General features: G+C 33.4%; 1 protein-coding gene across 1 annotated transcript in view; it reads right to left on the bottom strand.

The window, feature by feature from the left end:
- LOC143228729 (uncharacterized) overlaps nucleotides 1–20,099 on the bottom strand; it is a 101,784-nt gene that overhangs the window by 5,667 nt on the left and 76,018 nt on the right. Inside the window, exons 25-31 of the mRNA XM_076460020.1 lie at nucleotides 11,792–11,908; nucleotides 11,336–11,458; nucleotides 9,773–9,975; nucleotides 7,980–8,117; nucleotides 5,237–5,380; nucleotides 4,228–4,308; nucleotides 343–493 (exon numbers count right to left, since the gene is read on the bottom strand). Coding sequence (XP_076316135.1) covers nucleotides 343–493; nucleotides 4,228–4,308; nucleotides 5,237–5,380; nucleotides 7,980–8,117; nucleotides 9,773–9,975; nucleotides 11,336–11,458; nucleotides 11,792–11,908 — 957 coding nt within the window. The remainder of the gene's footprint in view (nucleotides 1–342; nucleotides 494–4,227; nucleotides 4,309–5,236; nucleotides 5,381–7,979; nucleotides 8,118–9,772; nucleotides 9,976–11,335; nucleotides 11,459–11,791; nucleotides 11,909–20,099) is intronic.

Below are 20,099 nucleotides of genomic sequence, written 5' to 3'. Positions count from 1 at the left end.
ATGTGTTGCACTGTTTACAAACAATAACAGTGAATAGAACTGAACGTGTCGCACTGTTTACAAACAATAACAGTGAATAGAACTGAATGTGTCGCACTGTTTATAAACAGTAACAATGAATAGAACTGAATGTGTCGCACTGTTTATAAACAATAACAGTGAATAGAACTGAATGTGCCTCACTGTTAACAAACAATAATAGCCAATGACACTGAAATGTGAACAGCCCCGATACAGCTGGCAAGTGACGACTATTTTCATTAAACCTGAACCCAGCAAACAACTAAATATTAGTGTTTTATCTTCTGATTTTATGGTATTACAACACCATATACACAATACCTGTGACCAAGTTCTCCATTATGTTAATAAACTGGACAAGCTGAACGTTCAGTTTATACAGGCTTTCTACTGATTCCACACATGTGATGTAGAACTCCTTTAACTCCTCGATACTGTCGTTAGAACAAAGTGTCTTGCACACATCATCAGGCTGTTAAAGCAATGAGAAAACTAAATTCAGATCATGAGTTTTGATATTAACATTATTTAGAACAAATCATTTTACTAATTCAAAATTATTCATGTAACTAAAGAAAACAAAAAATAACAAATTTAGACAACAAGTTCAAGTTTATATATTTAATTAAGTTATGGATAAAATACAAATTAACATTCTCAACTAGTGAACTGTGACCTAGAAATCATCATGTAATTAATCACAAATTTATTTTATTACTTCTGTAAAATTCTATCTTCATAAAAAGTTTGTTCAGAATGACAGATTAAAAGACAGTATACTACTGTTTAATATACAAGACATACTGTTGTTTAACATACAAAACATACTGCTGTTTAACATACAAGACATACTACTGTTTAACATACAAAACATACTGCTGTTTAACATACAAAACATACTGCTGTTTAACATACAAAACATACTGCTGTTTAACATACAAAACATACTGCTGTTTAACATACAAAACATACTGCTGTTTAACATACAAGACATACTGCTGTTTAATATACAAAACATACTACTGTTTAACATACAAAACATACTGCTGTTTAATATACAAGACATACTGCTGTTTAACATACAAAACATACTACTGTTTAAAATACAAGACATACTACTGTTTAATATACAAAACATACTACTGTTTAACATACAAAACATACTGCTGTTTAATATACAAGACATACTACTGTTTAACATACAAAACATACTACTGTTTAATATACAAGACATACTGATGTTTAATATACAAGACATACTGATGTTTAATATACAAGACATACTGCTGTTTAACATACAAAACATACTACTGTTTAACATACAAAACATACTACTGTTTAACATACAAAACATACTGCTGTTTAACATACAAGACATACTACTGTTTAACATACAAGACATACTACTGTTTAACATACAAGACATACTACTGTTTAATATACAAAACATACTACTGTTTAACATACAAGACATACTACTGTTTAATATACAAAACATACTACTGTTTAACATACAAGACATACTACTGTTTAACATACAAGACATACTACTGTTTAATATACAAAACACTGTTGTTTAACATACAAGACATACTACTGTTTAACATACAACACATACTACTGTTTAATATACAAGACATACTACTCTTTAACATACAAGACATACTACTGTTTAACATACAAGACATACTACTGTTTAACATACAAAACATACTACTGTTTAATATACAAGACATACTGATGTTTAATATACAAGACATACTGATGTTTAATATACAAGACATACTGCTGTTTAACATACAAAACATACTACTGTTTAACATACAAAACATACTACTGTTTAACATACAAAACATACTGCTGTTTAACATACAAGACATACTACTGTTTAACATACAAGACATACTACTGTTTAACATACAAGACATACTACTGTTTAATATACAAAACATACTACTGTTTAACATACAAGACATACTACTGTTTAACATACAAGACATACTACTGTTTAATATACAAAACACTGTTGTTTAACATACAAGACATACTACTGTTTAACATACAACACATACTACTGTTTAATATACAAGACATACTACTGTTTAACATACAAGACATACTACTGTTTAACATACAAGACATACTACTGTTTAACATACAAGACATACTACTGTTTAACATACAAGACATACTGCTGTTTAACATACAAAACATACTACTGTTTAACATACAAAACATACTACTGTTTAACATACAAAACATACTGCTGTTTAACATACAAGACATACTACTGTTTAACATACAAGACATACTACTGTTTAACATACAAGACATACTACTGTTTAATATACAAAACATACTACTGTTTAACATACAAGACATACTACTGTTTAACATACAAGACATACTACTGTTTAATATACAAAACACTGTTGTTTATCATACAAGACATACTACTGTTTAACATACAAGACATACTACTGTTTAATATACAAAACATACTACTGTTTAATATACAAAACATACTACTGTTTAACATACAAGACATACTACTGTTTAACATACAAGACATACTACTGTTTAATATACAAAACACTGTTGTTTAACATACAAGACATACTACTGTTTAACATACAACACATACTACTGTTTAATATACAAGACATACTACTGTTTAACATACAAGACATACTACTGTTTAACATACAACACATACTACTGTTTAATATACAAGACATACTACTGTTTAACATACAAGACATACTACTGTTTAACATACAAGACATACTACTGTTTAACATACAAGACATACTACTGTTTAACATACAAGACATACTGCTGTTTAACATACAAAACATACTACTGTTTAACATACAAAACATACTACTGTTTAACATACAAAACATACTGCTGTTTAACATACAAGACATACTACTGTTTAACATACAAGACATACTACTGTTTAACATACAAGACATACTGCTGTTTAACATACAAAGTGAAACAAATGTGATGAAGTGTTAGTTGTGATATCCTAGTATCATACTCAACTAGTACTAACACTATCTACAAACACCAATTATTTTAAACGTTATTAAGAAAAAGTGGCATCTCTGTAACAAATTACCTTGAAATCAGAAGTAGATTCATTACAGAAATGATTTTAAGAAAATCACTTTTAGAGATTAAAAATAGAACAGGTTGAAGATGAAATCTGGATAAGATTGAACAAGTCTAGTTTTGAAATTCAGTCCAGAAAAGGGAATTGTAACCCAAGTGAACGTTGTCTAACGTAATGTAGTACTGAAGCATGAGTGACTGCACTGTTTAACTTGTTTTAACTATAAAACAGATATTTAACTTGTTTTAACTGTAAAACATATATTTAACTTGTTTTAACTGTAAAACATATATTTAACTTGTTTTAACTGTAAAACATATATTTAACTTGTTTTAACTGTAAAACATATATTTAACTTGTTTTAACTGTAAAACAGATATTTAACTTGTTTTAACTATAAAACAGATATTTAACTTGTTTTAACTATAAAACAGATATTTAACTTGTTTTAACTGTAAAACATATATTTAACTTGTTTTAACTATAAAACAGATATTTAACTTGTTTTAACTATAAAACAGATATTTAACTTGTTTTAACTATAAAACAGATACTTAACTTGTTTTAACTATAAGACAGATATTTAACTTGTTTTAACTATAAGACAGATATTTAACTTGTTTTAACTATAAAACAGATATTTAACTTGTTTTAACTAAAAAACAGATATTTAACTTGTTTTAACAATAAAACAGATATTTAACTTGTTGAGAACACAATAATTTAGAAAAAGATTTGCGACATAGTTTGATTACACAAAAAGCAAAACTCTTATAAACTAGAGCCAGCATCATTTAAATGTAAGTGAATTTAAGCCAACCGGTATTTTGTATTTTGATATGAACTATTTTATAATGTACAGTAGTGATGAAACACTTTGAACAAATAGCCACATTCAAGAAAAACAGAGGTTCGACACAAAACTAATCAGTACAAGGTCCTTTCTTTTCTTATTTCTTAAGCTATTACAATTCCTTATAATTTTTTGCTAAGTATAAAACTAACTTAAAGGGCATGTGTATGAAAGGTTTCTTGTTACTTAAATGAGACTTGTTAATCAGTAAAAGTTTGAAAGTTATTATTACCTGACAAACTTGGTATTTCCCTAAAAACAGTTTAATAGCAGCCATTGCCTCTTGGCTTGCTCGAAGAATACTCCAGGACTCCTGAAAGATATTAATCAGTGTGTATTTAACCACTAAAGAAACAATGAAAATATTTTTAAAAATCCTTGCTAGACCTAACCATCGAAATTTCTTCATTAAAAGTAAGAACAAGGCTAACATGTTTAAAATGAGACTTGTAAAAGTGGTTTGTCGAAATCTGTTGTACGTTACAGTGACGACTCCATTCAGTGACAAATTTTGTTTCAACTGTGTTTATTACATTAAACATAATTTTTTTAAAAAATTGAGTGTCTTAAGCCTCAGTTTCCTGGATTTTAGAAACAAAAAAACATGAAATGTCTGCCACTAATACAAAATTTGTAAAACTAATTTTTGAAAGTATAAACATTTTGATCCAATTAGTATAATTAGAATCCATAAGAGAGATAAAAACAACCTGAAATGAAATATTAAGTTACATCCATGAAATGGTATGTTTGTCCCTTGTACATTATGATATAGAATTTTGGAAAAGTCTTCCAGAATTGAAGTACCCTGTGAAGTGAACATGCAAGTGTCAGTTTATTTCAATTTCTGAAACATACCAATTTTTTGTTTATTAGGTAAATATTTACTTAATTTTAGGTAAAGCAACACAAGGTCTACCTACTTGTTCCACAAGCCATGCCTGATGTTGAACTTAGAAACTAGAAGAAATTCAGCTGGCTAATACTCACCCACCTGCATGATCTGACTGACACTCTAATAAAGTGTGGTTATAATCGGGCTAATTAATGTAGAAAACAAAATATATTCTGCACATGTGTGACAATTATAATTATAGTAACTGGTTGGAATACCATTTAACTCAAAATGCTCATATGCATGTCAAATTTTTTTTTTATAAACATACAAAAAAATTCTTCATCAAACCATTCTTTTAATTTTGTTCATTACATTTCACATGCTAACACAATGAACTTCTCACCTTAATAGCTCCAAAAAAACTGTCATCGGCTAATGCTTGAACATGACTCTCAGAGTCACGAGTTTTGTCAAATGTCTGCTGGACAACATGGGAAACGAGAGAAACCACTCCTTTCATCAAGTTGTTACAAACCAATTTATCTACCTGAAAAAAAATGTAGAGAACATACAGTTTTGTTCCACATGTTATAACAAATGTTGAACATACAGTTTTGTTCCACGTTATAACAAATGTTGAACAAACAGTTTTGTTCCACGTTATAACAAATGTTGAACAAACAGTTTTGTGCCACATGTTATAACAAATGTTGAACATACAGTTTTGTTCCACATGTTATAACAAATGTTGAACATACAGTTTTGTTCCACGTTATAACAAATGTTGATAACAAAACAAATGTTGAACATACAGTTTTGTTCCACATGTTATAACAAATGTTGAACAAACAGTTTTGTTCCACATGTTATAACAAATGTTGAACAAACAGTTTTGTTCCACATGTTATAACAAATGTTGAACAAACAGTTTTGTTCCACATGTTATAACAAATGTTGAACATACATTTTTGTTCCACATGTTATAACAAATGTTGAACAAACAGTTTTGTTCCACGTTATAACAAATGTTGAACATACAGTTTTGTTCCACGTGTTATAACAAATGTTGAACATACAGTTTTGTTCCACGTTATAACAAATGTTGAACATACAGTTTTGTTCCACGTTATAACAAATGTTGAACATACAGTTTTGTTCCACGTTATAACAAATGTTGAACAAACAGTTTTGTTCCACATGTTATAACAAATGTTGAACATACAGTTTTGTTCCACGTTATAACAAATGTTGAACATACAGTTTTGTTCCACGTTATAACAAATGTTGAACATACAGTTTTGTTCCACGTTATAACAAATGTTGAACATACAGTTTTGTTCCACATGTTATAACAAATGTTGAACATACAGTTTTGTTCCACATGTTATAACAAATGTTGAACATACAGTTTTATTCCACGTTATAACAAATGTTGAACATACAGTTTTGTTCCACGTTATAACAAATGTTGAACATACAGTTTTGTTCCACGTGTTATAACAAATGTTGAACATACAGTTTTGTTCCACGTTATAACAAATGTTGAACATACAGTGTTGTTCCACGTTATAACAAATGTTGAACATACAGTGTTGTTCCACGTTATAACAAATGTTGAAGATACAATTTTGTTCCACGTGTTATAACAAATGTTGATCATACAGTGTTGTTCCACGTTATAAGAAATGTTGAACATACAGTTTTGTTCCACATGTTACAACAAATGTTGAACATACAGTTTTGTTCCATGTTATAACAAATGTTGAACATACAGTTTTGTTCCATGTTATAACAAATGTTGAACATACAGTTTTGTTCCATGTTATAACAAATGTTTCACCATTCTTATATTCTGAAGTTTGACTTTACAATAAGTCAAGAATACAACTGTTTTATTCAAATTCACTCACTGATTTAATAGTAAGAAAATAAGTTCTATTTTGTAAAGAACATTTTTCACAGTCATGTTAATACAAAGCTGTCCTTCATCAATCATTTTGATACAAAGCTGTCCTTCATCAATTGTTTTGATACAAAGCTGTCCTTCATCAATTGTTTTGATACAAAGCTGTCCTTTATCCTTCATTTGGATACAAAGCTGTCCTTTATCCTTCATTTGGATACAAAGCTGTCCTTCATCCTTCATTTTGATACAAAGCTGTCCTTCATCCTTCATTTTGATACAAAGCTGTCCTTTATCCTTCATTTTGATACAAAGCTGTCCTTCATCAATCATTTTGATACAAAGCTGTCCTTCATCAATCATTTTGATACAAAGCTGTCCTTCATCCTTCATTTTGATACAAAGCTGTCCTTCATCAATCGTTTTGATACAAAGCTGTCCTTCATCAATCGTTTTGATACAAAGCTGTCCTTCATCAATCGTTTTGATACAAAGCTGTCCTTCATCAATCGTTTTGATACAAAGCTGTCCTTCATCAATCGTTTTGATACAAAGCTGTCCTTCATCAATCGTTTTGATACAAAGCTGTCCTTCATCAATCGTTTTGATACAAAGCTGTCCTTCATCAATCTTTTTGATACAAAGCTGTCCTTCATCAATCGTTTTGATACAAAGCTGTCCTTCATCAGTCATTTTAATACAAAGCTGTCCTTTATCAATCATTTTGATACAAAGCTGTTCTTTATCTATCGTTTTGATACAAAGCTGTTCTTTATCTATCGTTTTGATACAAAGTTGTCCTTTATCTTTCGTTTTGATACAAAGTTGTCCTTTATCTTTCGTTTTGATACAAAGCTGTCCTTCATCAATTTTAAGGTAGAGGTGTGAAAGTTCTGGAGTTTTTTTATTGTCTATGGACTATGAAGTGTTGCAGAAGTAAACTGTATCATATTAACATTACCTTCCAGTTAAAATAAGTTACCTGTATACATAGTCCAGAACTACAACTCAGTAACATTTTACTAAGAGTGTAAAATTAACCATGACAGTAAATAGTAAGTATTAAAAAATAAATTTTATAAACTATACATTTTAAGCAAAAATGTTAGTGAAAGTAACATACAAACTTACAAGACATTGAAACTCACAAGACACGTGAAAACTTCTGTTTTGGTTCATGTGTTACTGATTCTCTTCCTAGGAAAGATTTATCTCTACCACCAGGTGGAGTATATATACTTACCTCTGACAAAATAGTCCATGTTGGGTTGTCCTTTACAAAAGCACAGACTTCACCCAATACTACTATTAGTCGTCCTGTGCTGCGTTGTGCTTGAGAAACCCACTGCAAAATAAGACTGTCTATGTCTTTTTCAATACCCTGAAAAACACAAAAACTATCAGCTATTATTTTCAACTGGAATAGCATAACATGCAATTTAAGGTCTAAGCAGCCAAGTCAGACCTTACCTTCCAGTCATGCCCATCTTCAATACAGAGCTACAGATGTCAGCCAGTATGCTGTCACGTGGAAAATGAAAAAGACATTTGACTATTACTTGTAACGTCCCTCACAGGTTAAGTCTATTAATCTGACTATTACTTGTAACGTCCCTCACAGGTTAAGTCTATTAATCTGACTATTACTTGTAACGTCCCTCACAGGTTAAGTCTATTAATCTGACTATTACTTGTAACGTCCCTCACAGGTTAAGTCTATTAATCTGACTATTACTTGTAACGTCCCTCACAGGTTAAGTCTATTAATCTGACTATTACTTGTAACGTCCCTCACAGGTTAAGTCTATTAATCTGACTATTACTTGTAACGTCCCTCACAGGTTAAGTCTATTAATCTGACTATTACTTGTAACGTCCCTCACAGGTTAAGTCTATTAATCTGACTATTACTTCTAACGTCCCTCACAGGTTAAGTCTATTAATCTGACTATTACTTGTAACGTCCCTCACAGGTTAAGTCTATTAATCTGACTATTACTTGTAACGTCCCTCACAGGTTAAGTCTATTAATCTGACTATTACTTGTAACGTCCCTCACAGGTTAAGTCTATTAATCTGACTATTACTTGTAACGTCCCTCACAGGTTAAGTCGATAAATCATGGAAATGCAGTTAATAACTTCGAACTTCCAATCCACAACACAGCATGCTGACCAATATCATACCTAACCAATCCACAACACAGCATGCTGACCTATATCATACCTAACCAATCCACAACACAACATGCTGACCAATATCATACCTAACCAATCCACAACACAGCATGCTGACCTATATCATACCTAACCAATCTACAACACAACATGCTGACCTATATCATACCTAACCAATCCACAACACAGCATGCTGACCTATATCACACCTAACCAATCCACAACACAGCACGCTGACCTATATCACACCTAACCAATCCACAACACAGCACGCTGACCTATATCATACCTAACCAATCCCCAACACTGCATGCTAACCTATATCATACCTAACCAATCCATAACACAGCATGCTGACCTATATCATACCTAACCAATCCACAACACAGCATGCTGACCTATATCATACCTAACCAATCTACAACACAACATGCTGACCTATATCATACCTAACCAATCCACAACACAGCATGCTGACCTATATCATACCTAAACAATCCACAACACAGCATGCTGACCAATATCATACCTAACCAATCCACAACACAGCATGCTGACCTATATCACACCTAACCAATCCACAACACAGCATGCTGACCTATATCATACCTAACCCTATTTTACTCATAAGCATTCAAGTTTTAACACCAATAAAATCATACTAAAGGATTTTGGAACTGGAAAAGACCCTGGAAACAAACTGTTGAAATGGAACCAACCTAGACAGCAAAATTAACAGTAAGTGTTCGTGTAAAACAGGTACAATGCAAGTCTTTCATGTGTATTGTTTATAACAATCAACACCATTATATTTGACTTTTCCATATTTCAATGATACAGTACACCTGGTGTGTATTACCTGAAGAATGAACGCCACGGCATTAGCAATCTTTCCCTGAGCTTCGTAAATCCGATGGGTGATGCTGTCAAAGTATCTGTCTTTGTCCTGAGTACAGCCACCAGGTGTTGCATGGTTCTTGAGGCAGATAATGTAGCAAGTGACACTGTTTACAAGACAATGAAGCATGGTGCTGACCCACTGTATGTTTTTCTGCACTGGTTCTGTGAGAAGAAAAATCGTCATTTTGTTCAGAAGCTACTGAGATGAAACATTGTAAAAAATTCTGTAACACAAGAGTAGCACAAAAGAAAGCACACGTTTTTAAAGGCTTCACTAAATTACGAAACAGTTGAAGATTAAAACTGTTGTTGTTGTCGCCTGTGCTACGTCCACCATGACAATAAAACAGTAGAAGAACAGTTGCGAATATAATTTATGTAGAACATTTATGACAGTGAAAATATTACACTGAAGTCTTTCAAATTATCATTACTGATACTACTTTAAAACTATCAACGTATATTTAAAAATAGTTTCATAAGATTTTCTCCTCCACAGGTTTTGTTACATGCTATTGGATTATTTTCCATGTTCAACTTTGCACACAGCTACTTGAGGGTTATACTAAATAACCATCCCTAATTTTAAAGCAATAGATTATATGAAAGACAGCTAATCAACACAATCTCTCTGTCACCTCTTAGCCCAACGAAAAGTAGGATTTATTGTTACATTACAATGCTCCACAACTGAAAAGGCAGGTGTATGGTGATGGGGTTGGAAACCATGAATTTTAGATTGCGAGACAAGTGCCTTGATGATCAGACCAAAGGAAAAAGTATATTCAAACTTAATTGTTTCTAATTAACATACTGTAATTAAAACCTCTAACTCACTAGGTCAATATCTAACTAACTTAAATTTTGAGGGAAAATATTAGTATCTAGAGATAACAAGTTGTTAAATATAAGAACTGTAATACAAACAAATGTTAATATATTTACTAAGAGCACAATAAAAACCTACATTTCTAAAAGTTACGTTAGGATATTCTGCCAAACAAAGTAAGTGAGTCAACATGTCGAAATAATTCACGTTTATTGGTGGGGATGCACCGTTAATTTATTTCAGAAGTTTCACTTTATGTAAAAAGTAAGATTTGAAAATAAAATACAGATCTCCCATTCTTCTGGTAAAAAAGAATTTATTACTTTGCATCTAATACAATCAGGCAGTTGTGTCTTAACATACACCGAAGAATTTAGGTTAACAAAATATTAACACCTCAAGAATAATTCCGTCACCTGGTAAAATTTAAAAACAGTCAGGTGTTAAAGGAGTTGGTGAGAAACACATTCACAGCTGCAGGTGTTGTTAAATGATATTTTGTAATACGTCAAATAACTAAGTTCCAGGAAATATTTCACAGGCCTGTTATTCTTAAGTAATTAGATTTTATTTAAAACTTTACGGCTTAATGCAAGAGGTTCTTTTGTTTTTTACCTGAATGAACTTAACGTTAAATGAATATTTCAAAATCTTCTTTCACTTAAAAACAAAAAACAAAACTAATTTACTTACCATTATTTCTCAGTAAAGCAGGCTGTTCAAATGTTATTTCCAGCTGGCCTAGGTCAGTGATAAGTTGATGGGCAGCCAAGAGGACACGATCAAGCAAAGTCCCTCCTCTTGTAGTGGTCACCCCTATGGATATAACATGCAGCTTACAACCTTTTTTCTTTAAATAATTATTCTTTTGAAACAAAGTCGTGTGTAACTGTTGTCACATTAACAATTCAAATGACAAAACAACAACAGTCTGCCATCAATGTTACACTAACAATTAAATTAAAATTATTTTTGATGAAAATCTCTTTGAACTAAAAAAATAAAATATTTATAGAGTTGGGTGTTCACAAATGCAGAACTAAATTAAAAATAAACTAGTTTAGCTCTACTGTGAACTAACAAACATGATATTAAAAATATGGAACTCTTTCTAAATACATTCCACAAGGAGCTGTTAACAATACCTACCAGAAAGTTGGTCAGCGAGTTGTGAAACCATAACTCTACAGTTTTCAGCAATCGACTGGGTTACTGCTGTTGACAGATTAAGAGTAGAAACATTTCCACTACTTCTTTGCCGTGTGCCTAAGTGTTGATTTAAACATAAAAATTAAATGAGGGAAAAAAACTTTATTTGTTTTAAACTCTTCATTACTTTGAGATATTACAAAGTTTTCATTTTTTATCTCAAAACCAACCAAAACTATTAGGTTAAAGTTTAATAACATCAATGCCAAAACCTTCCAAACTCTTTAGGAAAAATCCATTATTTCAGAATAGCAGTAAACAAACTTATTTGAGACAAACGTTATAGCTGTTTGACAATGATTTGAACCTGCTAAAGTAATTATTGTAATTGGGTTTTTATAATTTAAGGCATAAGTCATGCAAACTAGTATTTACAGTAAATAGAATATGTTAAGTTTAAGTCATTTTCTGTTAGCCCTTACCAACTTCCTTTAACTGGAAACATCAATTTGATGTTTCTTTGATTAAAAAAATCAAAATTTAAAAAGTGCTTTGCTGTCCATCACAGATTTCTAAATATTCTACAAACTGAAAGTACGTTTTAACATCTTGAAATTGAAATTTCAATGTCGTCACCACAACTTGATTGTATATAAGTATACAAACATAATTACCAGTCTACTCACCAGACTGTCTACATCTGGGAGTATCCCCACCACTACTTGACTGTATATAATTATACAAACATAATTACCAGTCTACTTACCAGACTGTCTACATCTGGGAGTATCCCCACCACTACTTGACTGTATATAATTATACAAACATAATTACCAGTCTACTCACCAGACTGTCTACATCTGGGAGTATCCCCACCACTACTTGACCGTATATAATTATACAAACATAATTACCAGTCTACTTACCAGACTGTCTACATCTGGGAGTATCCCCACCACTACTTGACTGTATATAATTATACAAACATAATTACCAATCTACTTACCAGACTGTCTACATCTGGGAGTATCCCCACCACTACTTGACTGTATATAATTATACAAACATAATTACCAATCTACTCACCAGACTGTCTACATCTGGGAGTATCCCCACCACTACTTGACTGTATATAATTATACAAACATAATTACCAATCTACTCACCAGACTGTCTACATCTGGGAGTATCCCCACCACTACTTGACTGTATATAATTATACAAACATAATTACCAGTCTACTTACCAGACTGTCTACATCTGGGAGTATCCCCACCACTACTTGACTGTATATAATTATACAAACATAATTACCAGTCTACTTACCAGACTGTCTACATCTGGGAGTATCCCCACCACTACTTGACTGTATATAATTATACAAACATAATTACCAGTCTACTTACCAGACTGTCTACATCTGGGAGTATCCCCACCACTACTTGACTGTATATAATTATACAAACATAATTACCAGTCTACTTACCACTCTGTCTACATCTGGGAGTATCCACACCACTACTTGACTGTATATAATTATACAAACATAATTACCAATCTACTCACCAGACTGTCTACATCTGGGACTGTTGTCACCACTACTTGAGTGTATATAATTATACAAACATAATTACCAGTCTACTCACCAGACTGTCTACATCTGGGAGTATCCACACCACTACTTGACTGTATATAATTATACAAACATAATTACCAATCTACTCACCAGACTGTCTACATCTGGGAGTATCCCCACCACTACTTCACTGTATATAATTATACAAACATAATTACCAATCTACTTACCAGACTGTCTACATCTGGGAGTATCCCCACCACTACTTGACTGTATATAATTATACAAACATAATTACCAATCTACTTACCAGACTGTCTACATCTGGAAGTGTTGTCACCACTACTTCACTGTATATAATTATACAAACATAATTACCAATCTACTTACCAGACTGTCTACATCTGGAAGTGTTGTCACCACTACTTCACTGTGTATAATTATACAAACATAATTACCAATCTACTTACCAGACTGTCTACATCTGGAAGTGTTGTCACCACTACTTCACTGTATATAATTATACAAACATAATTACCAATCTACTTACCAGACTGTCTACATCTGGAAGTGTTGTCACCACTACTTGACTGTATATAATTATACAAACATAATTACCAATCTACTTACCAGACTGTCTACATCTGGAAGTGTTGTCACCACTACTTCACTGTGTATAATTATACAAACATAATTACCAATCTACTTACCAGACTGTCTACACCTGGGAGTATCCCCACCACTACTTGACTGTATATAATTATACAAACAATTACCAATCTACTCACCAGACTGTCTACATCTGGGAGTATCCCCACCACTACTTGACTGTATATAATTATACAAACATAATTACCAATCTACTCACCAGACTGTCTACATCTGGGAGTATCCCCACCACTACTTGACTGTATATAATTATACAAACATAATTACCAATCTACTCACCAGACTGTCTACATCTGGGAGTATCCCCACCACTACTTGACTGTATATAATTATACAAACATAATTACCAATCTACTTACCAGACTGTCTACATCTGGGAGTATCCCCACCACTACTTGACTGTATATAATTATACAAACATAATTACCAATCTACTTACCAGACTGTCTACATCTGGAAGTGTTGTCACCACTACTTCACTGTATATAATTATACAAACATAATTACCAGTCTACTTACCAGACTGTCTACATCTGGAAGTGTTGTCACCACTACTTGATTGTGTATAATTATACAAACATAATTACCAGTCTACTTACCAGACTGTCTACATCTGGGAGTATCCCCACCACTACTTGATTGTGTATAATTATACAAACATAATTACCAGTCTACTTACCAGACTGTCTACATCTGGAAGTGTTGTCACCACTACTTGACTGTATATAATTATACAAACATAATTACCAGTCTACTTACCAGACTGTCTACATCTGGGAGTATCCCCACCACTACTTGATTGTGTATAATTATACAAACATAATTACCAGTCTACTTACCAGACTGTCTACATCTGGAAGTGTTGTCACCACTACTTGACTGTATATAATTATACAAACATAATTACCAATCTACTTACCAGACTGTCTACATCTGGGAGTATTCCCCACCACTACTTGACTGTATATAATTATACAAACATAATTACCAATCTACTTACCAGGCTGTCTACATCTGGAAGTGTTGTCACCACTACTTGACTGTATATAATTATACAAACATAATTACCAGTCTACTTACCAGACTGTCTACATCTGGGAGTATCCCCACCACTACTTGACTGTATATAATTATACAAACATAATTACCAATCTACTCACCAGACTGTCTACATCTGGGAGTATCCCCACCACTACTTGACTGTATATAATTATACAAACATAATTACCAATCTACTCACCAGACTGTCTACATCTGGGAGTATCCCCACCACTACTTGACTGTATATAATTATACAAACATAATTACCAATCTCCTTACCAGACTGTCTACATCTGGGAGTATCCCCACCGCTACTTGACTGTATATAATTATACAAACATAATTACCAGTCTACTTACCAGACTGTCTACATCTGGAAGTGTTGTCACCACTACTTGACTGTATATAATTATACAAACATAATTACCAATCTACTTACCAGACTGTCTACATCTGGGAGTATTCCCCACCACTACTTGACTGTATATAATTATACAAACATAATTACCAGTCTACTTACCAGACTGTCTACATCTGGGAGTATCCCCACCACTACTTGATTGTGTATAATTATATAAACATAATTACCAATCTACTTACCAGACTGTCTACATCTGGGAGTATCCCCACCACTACTTGATTGTGTATAATTATACAAACATAATTACCAATCTACTTACCAGACTGTCTACATCTGGGAGTATCCCCACCACTACTTGACTGTGTATAATTATACAAACATAATTACCAATCTACGTACCAGACTGTCTACATCTGGGAGTATCCCCACCACTACTTGACCGTATATAATTATACAAACATAATTACCAGTCTACTTACCAGACTGTCTACATCTGGGAGTATCCCCACCACTACTTGACTGTATATAATTATACAAACATAATTACCAGTCTACTTACCAGACTGTCTACATCTGGGAGTATCCCCACCACTACTTTACTGTATATAATTATACAAACATAATTACCAGTCTACTTACCAGACTGTCTACATCTGGGAGTATCCCCACCACTACTTGACTGTATATAATTATATAAACATAATTACCAATCTACTTACCAGACTGTCTACATCTCGGAGTATCCCCACCACTACTTGATTGTGTATAATTATACAAACATAATTACCAGTCTACTTACCAGACTGTCTACATCTGGAAGTGTTGTCACCACTACTTGACTGTATATAATTATACAAACATAATTACCAATCTACTTACCAGACTGTCTACATCTGGGAGTATTCCCCACCACTACTTGACTGTATATAATTATACAAACATAATTACCAATCTACTTACCAGGCTGTCTACATCTGGAAGTGTTGTCACCACTACTTGACTGTATATAATTATACAAACATAATTACCAGTCTACTTACCAGACTGTCTACATCTGGGAGTATCCCCACCACTACTTGACTGTATATAATTATACAAACATAATTACCAATCTCCTTACCAGACTGTCTACATCTGGGAGTATCCCCACCGCTACTTGACTGTATATAATTATACAAACATAATTACCAGTCTACTTACCAGACTGTCTACATCTGGGAGTATCCCCCCCACTACTTAAGTGTATATAATTATACAAACATAATTACCAGTCTACTTCCCAGACTGTCTACATCTGGGAGTATCCCCACCACTACTTGACCGTGTATAATTATACAAACATAATTACCAATCTACGTACCAGACTGTCTACATCTGGGAGTATCCCCACCACTACTTGACCGTATATAATTATACAAACATAATTACCAGTCTACTTACCAGACTGTCTACATCTGGGAGTATCCCCACCACTACTTGACTGTGTATAATTATACAAACATAATTACCAATCTACGTACCAGACTGTCTACATCTGGGAGTATCCCCACCACTACTTGACTGTGTATAATTATACAAACATAATTACCAATCTACTTACCAGACTGTCTACATCTGGGAGTATCCCCACCACTACTTGACTGTGTATAATTATACAAACATAATTACCAATCTACGTACCAGACTGTCTACATCTGGGAGTATCCCCACCACTACTTGACCGTATATAATTATACAAACATAATTACCAGTCTACTTACCAGACTGTCTACATCTGGGAGTATCCCCACCACTACTTGATCGTATATAATTATACAAACATAATTACCAATCTACTTACCAGACTGTCTACATCTGGGAGTATCCCCACCACTACTTGACTGTATATAATTATACAAACATAATTACCAGTCTACTCACCAGACTGTCTACATCTGGGAGTATCACCACCACTATTTGACTGTATATAATTATACAAACATAATTACCAATCTACTTATCAGACTGTCTACATCTGGGAGTATCCCCACCACTACTTGACTGTGTATAATTATACAAACATAATTACCAGTCTACTTACCAGACTGTCTACATCTGGGAGTATCCCCACCACTACTTGACTGTATATAATTATACAAACATAATTACCAATCTACTTACCAGACTGTCTACATCTGGGAGTATCCCCACCACTACTTGACTGTATATAATTATACAAACATAATTACCAATCTACTTACCAGACTGTCTACATCTGGGAGTATCCCCACCACTACTTGACTGTGTATAATTATACAAACATAATTACCAGTCTACTTACCAGACTGTCTACATCTGGAAGTATCCCCACCACTACTTGACTGTATATAATTATACAAACATAATTACCAGTCTACTCACCAGACTGTCTACATCTGGGAGTATCCCCACCACTACTTGACCGTATATAATTATACAAACATAATTACCACTCTACTTACCAGACTGTCTACATCTGGGAGTATCCCCACCACTACTTGACTGTATATAATTATACAAACATAATTACCAATCTACTCACCAGACATCTGGGACTGTTGTCACCACTACTTGACTGTATATAATTATACAAACATAATTACCAGTCTACTTACCAGACTGTCTACATCTGGGAGTATCCCCACCACTACTTGACTGTATATAATTATACAAACATAATTACCAGTCTACTTACCAGACTGTCTACATCTGGGAGTATCCCCACCACTACTTGACTGTGTATAATTATACAAACATAATTACCAGTCTACTTACCAGACTGTCTACATCTGGAAGTATCCCCACCACTACTTGACTGTATATAACTATACAAACATAATTACCAGTCTACTTACCAGACTGTCTACATCTGGAAGTATCCCCACCACTACTTGACTGTATATAATTATACAAACATAATTACCAGTCTACTTACCAGACTGTCTACATCTGGGAGTATCCCCACCACTACTTGACTGTATATAATTATACAAACATAATTACCAGTCTACTTACCAGACTGTCTACATCTGGGAGTATCCCCACCACTACTTGACTGTGTATAATTATACAAACATAATTACCAGTCTACTTACCAGACTGTCTACATCTGGGAGTATCCCCACCACTACTTGACTGTATATAATTATACAAACATAATTACCAATCTACTCACCAGACTGTCTACATCTGGGACTGTTGTCACCACCACTACTTGACTGTATATAATTATACAAACATAATTACCAGTCTACTTACCAGACTGTCTACATCTGGGAGTATCCCCACCACTACTTGACTGTATATAATTATACAAACATAATTACCAGTCTACTTACCAAACTGTCTACACCTGGGAGTATCCCCACCACTACTTGACTGTATATAATTATACAAACATAATTACCAGTCTACTTACCAGACTGTCTACATCTGGGAGTATCCCCACCACTACTTGACTGTATATAATTATACAAACATAATTACCAGTCTACTTACCAGACTGTCTACATCTGGGAGTATCCCCACCACTACTTGACTGTATATAATTATACAAACATAATTACCAGTCTACTTACCAGACTGTCTACATCTGGGAGTATCCCCACCACTACTTCACTGTGTATAATTATACAAACATAATTACCAGTCTACTTACCAGACTGTCTACATCTGGGAGTATCCCCACCACTACTTGACTGTATATAATTATACAAACATAATTACCAATCTACTCACCAGACTGTCTACATCTGGGAGTATCCCCACCACTACTTGACTGTATATAATTATACAAACATAATTACCAGTCTACTTACCAGACTGTCTACATCTGGAAGTGTTGTCACCACTACTTGACTGTATATAATTATACAAACATAATTACCAGTCTACTTACCAGACTGTCTACATCTGGAAGTGTTGTCACCACTACTTGACTGTATATAATTATACAAACATAATTACCAGTCTACTTACCAGGCTGTATATATCTGGGAGTATCCCCACCACTACTTGACTGTATATAATTATACAAACATAATTACCAGTCTACTTACCAGACTGTCTACATCTGGGAGTATCCCCACCACTACTTGACTGTATATAATTATACAAACATAATTACCAGTCTACTTACCAGGCTGTATATATCTGGGAGTATCCCCACCACTACTTGACTGTATATAATTATACAAACATAATTACCAGTCTACTTACCAGACTGTCTACATCTGGGAGTATCCCCACCACTACTTGACTGTATATAATTATACAAACATAATTACCAGTCTACTCACCAGACTGTCTACATTTGGGAGTATCCCCACCACTACTTTACTGTATATAATTATACAAACATAATTACCAGTCTACTTACCAGACTGTCTACATCTGGGAGTATCCCCACCACTACTTGACTGTATATAATTATACAAACATAATTACCAGTCTACTTACCAGACTGTCTACATCTGGGAGTATCCCCACCACTACTTGACTGTATATAATTATACAAACATAATTACCAGTCTACTTACCAGACTGTCTACATCTGGGAGTATCCCCACCACTACTTGACTGTATATAATTATACAAACATAATTACCAGTCTACTTACCAGACTGTCTACACCTGGGAGTATC

This window comes from Tachypleus tridentatus, chromosome 10 (assembly GCF_004210375.1).
Source record: "Tachypleus tridentatus isolate NWPU-2018 chromosome 10, ASM421037v1, whole genome shotgun sequence".
NCBI lineage: Eukaryota > Metazoa > Arthropoda > Merostomata > Xiphosura > Limulidae > Tachypleus > Tachypleus tridentatus.
The sequence above is the reverse complement of the archived record's forward strand: the minus strand, read 5'-3'. Positions and strand labels throughout refer to the sequence as shown.